This window comes from Anguilla rostrata, chromosome 14, assembly GCF_018555375.3.
Source record: "Anguilla rostrata isolate EN2019 chromosome 14, ASM1855537v3, whole genome shotgun sequence".
Lineage (NCBI taxonomy): Eukaryota > Metazoa > Chordata > Actinopteri > Anguilliformes > Anguillidae > Anguilla > Anguilla rostrata.
The window spans coordinates 40,142,192-40,148,677 of NC_057946.1; the positions used below are offsets into that span (position 1 = coordinate 40,142,192).

At 43.7% G+C, this 6,486-nt stretch overlaps 1 protein-coding gene across 1 annotated transcript in view; it reads left to right on the forward strand.

Annotated features, from left to right (window-relative positions):
- The window catches only part of LOC135239961 (dihydropyrimidinase-related protein 2-like), a 37,892-nt gene extending 34,018 nt beyond the window's left edge, over positions 1-3,874 (forward strand). Inside the window, exon 14 of the mRNA XM_064308983.1 lies at positions 1-3,874. This exon is cut by the window's left edge and continues 46 nt beyond it. Within this exon, the coding sequence (XP_064165053.1) occupies positions 1-46 (46 nt within the window). The 3' untranslated portion in view covers positions 47-3,874.
- The last annotated feature ends 2,612 nt before the right edge of the window (positions 3,875-6,486 follow it).

Genomic DNA, 6,486 nt, shown 5'->3' on the forward strand with positions numbered 1-6,486 from the left:
AGTGGCTCCCCCTGGTGGGAGGGCCAACATCACCAGTCTGGGCTAAGCTCTCTCATTGGCTGAAAGGGGAAGGGGGTGTGTCAGGAAGTAGGGTGTTGGCCCACAGGCCACGCCCATTGTCAGAGCTGCAACCCTGAAGATCCCTGCCTACAAAAGTCCCCTCTCTTCAGTCTTATCACCCCCCACCCACCCCCTTCACCTCCCCTTCACACCTCCACCCTGAAATACCCACAAATCTCTTTGAGTTGACTCATTTACTGGACACGCACTCTATTTCAGACTGTATTGCTTTGTGTTTTATACTGTATGATCTACCGCCGTACATCATTTTGCTTTGTTTTGTTTTTAAAGGAAGAGACAAGTGAAACAAGACTGAGCAATTGTATTTTTTTCATTTATAGAAAGAAAAAATCGTATGTTCTGGGCTGTGGTGTCCATGTTTTGCCTTTAGCCTTGCAAGTAAAGATATAGGTTTGTTTTTTTTATTTAATGTTTGTCATCTTTTATGAGCATGGAATATGACAAGAGTGCTGAAAATAGAACATCAGAATCGCAGGATGTTGTGTGCATACGTATTATTTTGGGAAAAAGTATGCATTGGAGTCTGACTCTTTTGTAAGGTTTTCCTCATTGTTCAGAAGAGTACACTGTACCTGATGTATTTCATGTAGCCAACGTTCAAGAATCAAGTCACTGCACAGAACACGTCACCATGGAGATATCAGGAGAATTAGTTAAGATTAGAGACTCGCGTTTGAAGAAACATGAAACCGTTTTGCGTCTGCGTGCTGCAGATCCTTGTTGATGCGGAAGGTGAGCGGAGGTTTTGATCTCTGAGCAGGCGGTGCGATGGCTGTGAGCACGCGATGGAGAGCGGCAGTCCTTCTGGCTCATTTTTCCTCCAATGCGTTGTTTTACGTAACCTCGTCATCTCCAGCGGTGGTGCTCGGTGCTCCACCAGAGCGGCGGCTCCTTCGCAAACCGCTCCCCGTGTGCGAGTCTCCGTCTTCGATCGTCTGAAATTTCCGACCCCCGAACGTCTGCCTTTAACCTGTGGGCTGGGTGAGTTGCGGAGGTGTTCGCGGCGGTTGGAGCAGCGCGCCGTCCGAATCGTGGCCTGGGGGCGCTCCCAGCGGTTCGGAAAGGCAGAGCGTGCTCAGCCTCTCGCCCCTCTGGCCCCTTGCGTTTGCTCCCTACTCGTGCCTCAACTGCGTCTGCAGGACCCACATGAGGTGCATCGATATTTGTATTATTACTTAGGTAAGACAAGGCTGTAAAATACATTGTGTATAAAAAAAAAAATAGTATTAACCGATACTAAGGTGCCAGATCTTTTTATTATTATTATTATTATTATTATTGTTCCTCACATAGTGGTTGTGTAAAAAAAGGAAACAAAAAACTTTTTTAAGGTAGCTTTATGTGTTGCATTTTTACGCAGTGTTATTTGTATTTCTGATTCACCTCCCACGGACTAAACATCTAAATGGACGTGTGTCATTCCTGACACTAGAGGCGTTTTCGTGTCTGGGGAAAGGGCCCAGCTGCACGCTGATCGCTCCCAATGCAGAGTGAGTAAAATGGTGGCCACAAGAGGCCGCTTCTTATTAAGAACGTAATCCCATCGCTGTCCTCGCGTCCTCCGCGCGTTTCACGTGTCTTGACCCGCGCTGAACCCTCTCCCTTCGCTGGTGCGAGTGTAACTCCACGGGACAAGTGCGTCAGCCCGGTTCCTTCCTCTGGTTTGTGGTCGTGACATTCAGTCGCTTGGCTGTGTGCTAGCCCTGTAAACGGTACCTGGGGATGTCAAGTGACAAATTCAAACCCCTGGGAAGTGTTGAGTTGGATTCGCTTGGTTAATTTGCCTTGGTCGGCATGCATGGGCAGTGTGTCCAACTGATCTCTTCCCCCTCCCCCCCAGGGCGTAAAACTTAATTACGGGATAAATAAAACTGCTCCAATTAGAGATCAATGTGCAAAAAGTTTCAAGGTCACTCTGCTGAATGAGAGGAACTGTTTTCTTCTTCGCAAAACAGCCCTAGGCATCCTGTGAAAGTGTTAGTGCAGAAGCATTGCTCTTGCATGTAGTGTATGCCATGTTGTAAGGACTTTACAGGAGGAGGTGCATGACGGCGTTGAGGACTCCTGCCTGGTACCTTATGACCTCCTTCTGTCTCCTCACACACTTAGTCTTTACACCTTTGAGCTCAGTGGTCACTTTAATCTTCCTTGTTCTCTTTACATCCATGCACTTATAATCTCAGTGATTTTTATTATGATTGTTTTTGTTGTGATTTTATTAGTATTTTGTGTTTGTTTGTTTCTTGTTTATTGTGTTTTTCTCCTTTTGCCTCCGCGCTGAAACGCAGACCGATGCTAATGGCTGTGTGAATTTAGCATGGGTCTCCCATTCGCTTGCTTGCTGTTAGAATGCTGAGAATCTCAGAGGGGAGGGAACAGGGCCTTAAAGAACAGAGAGGCCCTACACCCCTGCATATTCCTGTCTGCTTATAGGCCTCAAAGAACAGAAAGGCCCTACACCCCTGCATATTCCTGTCAGCTTCCAGGGCCTTAAATAACAGAAAGGCCCTACACCCCTGCATATTCCTGTCAGCTTCCAGGGCCTTAAATAACAGAAAGGCCCTACACCCCTGCATATTCCTGTCAGCTTACAGGGCCTTAAAGAACAGAAAGGCCCTACACCCCTGCATATTCCTGTCTGCTTATAGGGCCTCAAAGAACAGAAAGGCCCTACACCCCTGCATATTCCTGTCAGCTTCCAGGGCCTTAAAGAACAGAAAGGCCCTACACCCCTGCATATTCCTGTCTGCTTACAGGGCCTTAAATAACAGAAAGGCCCTACACCCCTGCATATTCCTGTCTGCTTACAGGGCCTTAAATAACAGAAAGGCCCTACACCCCTGCATATTCCTGTCTGCTTACAGGGCCTTAAATAACAGAAAGGCCCTACACCCCTGCATATTCCTGTCAGCTTACAGGGCCTTAAAGAACAGAAAGACCCTACACCCCTGCATATTCCTGTCAGCTGGATGGAAGTGTTCTTAGAGAAACAGTTTGGAAAGTGTGCACCAGTAGAGTTTGGCAGCAGGGGAAATGTTTTCCTGCTTTTATCTCCCCCTCTGGAGGCTTTGTATCGCTCCATGCCATAGTGACAACATGGGCTAGTGATTCTAGTCATTCTCGCCCTGCATTTTATTTCCTATGAGAACTGCAGTTGCCCCTGGCGACCCCTCTGGGCCCTGACGCTGTTAGAGCAACGGAACACCCAAACAGGCACACCCCCTGGCAGACTGCACAACTTTTCCAGCTCAGTCTGAGGGCTTTGGGGTCCCAGAAGGTGCAGGTGCACGGAGGGGCACCGTTAGCCCTAAATCTTGCACAAAGCTCCCTTCCATTCCAGTGAACATGTCAGGACAAGCAGTGGTCTGAGCTGAATTACTGCAGCAGCTGACCCTCCAGAGAATGCAAGTGGCAACAATACAGTGTGCCAGGATGCTCACTTTGTGTACCCACAATGCAACGTGGCAGAATGCTGGGTCCAAGTACTTGCAATACAACTCTCTACTAATATGCAGTAATGCTTGCCCCCTCCCCCACCCACTGCCACCTCTCACCCCCCTGCTTTGGCCAGCTGTGTAACTCTATGCTCATATGTGATGTAAGTGCAGCACTGAGAGAAATTCTTTTGGTCTGAAGGTGATGTCATGCTTCCCCCATTGTAAAAGTGAAAGTGTTGATGATGTGTGTTCTCTTAGGCTGTGGGGTTTTGAGGATGCCTGTCTCTCTGAAAAGTATCAAATCCCATTGATGGTTACTTAAATAATTTCAAAAATAAAAAACAAACAAAAAACGAGTTGCATTTTGTTTATTTGAGGGTAGCTGTATAAATGTCATGATTGCATGTCAACAGTTCATCCCATCAGTATTCAAAGCATGAGATCTGTTGCTTATAATGTCTATGTAATTATCAGGTGTGGCTATGCAGGACACAGTAAATTAACTAAACTCATTGATCCAGGAATGTGGGCACTCCTCTACAATATAAATGACCATAAAAAAGTGTCAATTATTGGGATCGCCTTCAGAAAGACTGCTACGGGAGACTGAGGTTTGGACCCAAGTGCAGAGACACAGATGCAGAAGAAACAGGGAAGCGTGTTTCAATAAGCAGATATTAACACAGGTACTCAAACACAGGTAGCAAAATAAACAGGTGCTAAGTAAACACAGGTATTAAGGTAAACACAGGTGCTAAAATAAACACAGGTGCCAAAATAAACACAGGTGCTGTAGTAAACACAGGTACTAAAATAAACACAGGTACTTAAACACAGGTACTAAAGTAAACACAGGTGCTTAAATAAACACAGGTACTAAAGTAAACACAGGTGCCAAAATAAACACAGGTACTAAAGTAAACACAGGTGCTCAAATAAACACAGGTGCTTAAATAATCACAGGTACTAAAGTAAACACAGGTACTAAAGTAAACACAGGTGCTAAAATAAACACAGGTACTAAAATAAGCACAGATGCTAAAATAAACACAGGTGCTTAAATAAACACAGGTACTAAAATAAGCACAGATGCTAAAATAAACACAGGTGCTTAAATAAACACAGGTACTACAGTAAACACAGGTGCTTAAACAAACACAGGTACGGAAGTAAACACAGGTACCAAAATAAAGACAGGTACTAAAGTAAACACAGGTGCTAAAATAAGCACAGATGCTAAAATAAACACAGGTGCTTAAATAAACACAGGTACTAAAGTAAACACCGGTACTAAAATAGTTACAGGTACTAAAGTAAAAACAGGTACTAAAAACTCACTAGCTGGCTATCATAGTTGCAGGTATGGGAATATGTTATCATTGTCAAATCAAATCTATTTTATTTGTATCATGCTTTTTACAGAGAACTGTCACAAATACTGGCTCACTTGTCTTCATTGATGATGTAACTGCTGATAGCAGCAGCAGAATGAATTCTGAAGTGTACAGAACCATCTTATCTGCTCAAATTCAACCAAATGCCCCCAAACTCACTGGAGTTTCATTCATAGGGGTTCATCCTAAACCAAGACAATGATACTAAACAAATTACTGAAGCAACAAAGGAGTTTTTCAATGCTAAAAACTGGAAATTTAATTCATTCATTCACATTATTGCTGTCAGAGAATCACCAGAGAAGATAGTCAGCACCTGGTGATGTCTGTGGGTCCGCAGTCATTTCATGCAAAGGATATACAACAAAGTACTAAACATTTCATTTGCATGACATAAATATGTCCCAAACATTATGGTGCTGGGACTATGTACAAAAAGTACTCTAAATTTCCACATGGTGAAACCAAAATCTATTTACAAATCGATTTAACCACATGAGAATTGTTCGATTACAAATCTAAAATTGTGGAGCACAGAGCCATATCAAGAAAAAAATATGTCTTTGTTCCAGGTTCACTATACCTGGAATTTTCAAATTGCACCTTGTAAAAGAAGTGAAATTGCCCACTGTCTCCACTCTGCTTCTCCTCTGGAAATACAGCAGGCAAATGTTTATTCACATTGTGAACAATGTAACGTTCTCATACCTGCCCATAATCAACTTTTCTGTGGATGGTTATCCTTAATATTTCTGAGCCCCAAGGCCATTTAACCGAAAGACAGCACAGTGCACTTGGTCTGTGTGTAAGCAGTGAAATGTTAGCGATCTGATCCGAGTCCACGCTGTACATACAGTGAAGGGTCTCTGAATGGCAAACAGGAAAGGACTCAGACTGAATGAAAGGCAGTTAGGCTCAATGGACACTAGGTGGAGCCACACACCAATGTGAAACACAAGTTTAAAAACCAGTAAATTAAATTTCAGCAGAGCTTTGCATAGGAATGCGTTTTTCAAAATGTCGTTGTTTAGGAAACAATAAAGAAGCCATAACTAAATAAACCCTGAGCACTCACTTTGGTCAAACAATAGACACTGTAAGTCTCAACTTCATATAAACCAGTGGTTCCCAAACTAGGACCCGGGGACCCCTGTGTATGCTGGCTGTCCTTTAAACCACCGTTCCAATCCCAGCTTTATTACAAGCTGTTCATTTTTCTTAATAAGTGCTAAGCACAACATCAGAAAGGGAAATTTATTCTTCATGGCATACATAGCTATTTCTGACATAATGAGACTTAAGAGGGTAAATAATCCCTCTAAACATGAAAAGCACCTAATTAAGAGAACTTAGCAGCTTGTTAACATTCTGGAATTGTGATTGTGGTTGGAATGTAAACCAGCAGAGACAGGGGGCCCCAGGACTGAGTTTGAGAAGCACTGATGTACACAGTAGCTTTAATTAGATCATGATCACACACTGCTTTCATGAAGACGTTAACATTCAACTGGCAACAGGAGTTTTCCTTACTGTGTGGAAATGCCCAGTGTGATCTTCAGGCTTTCTGTTTGATC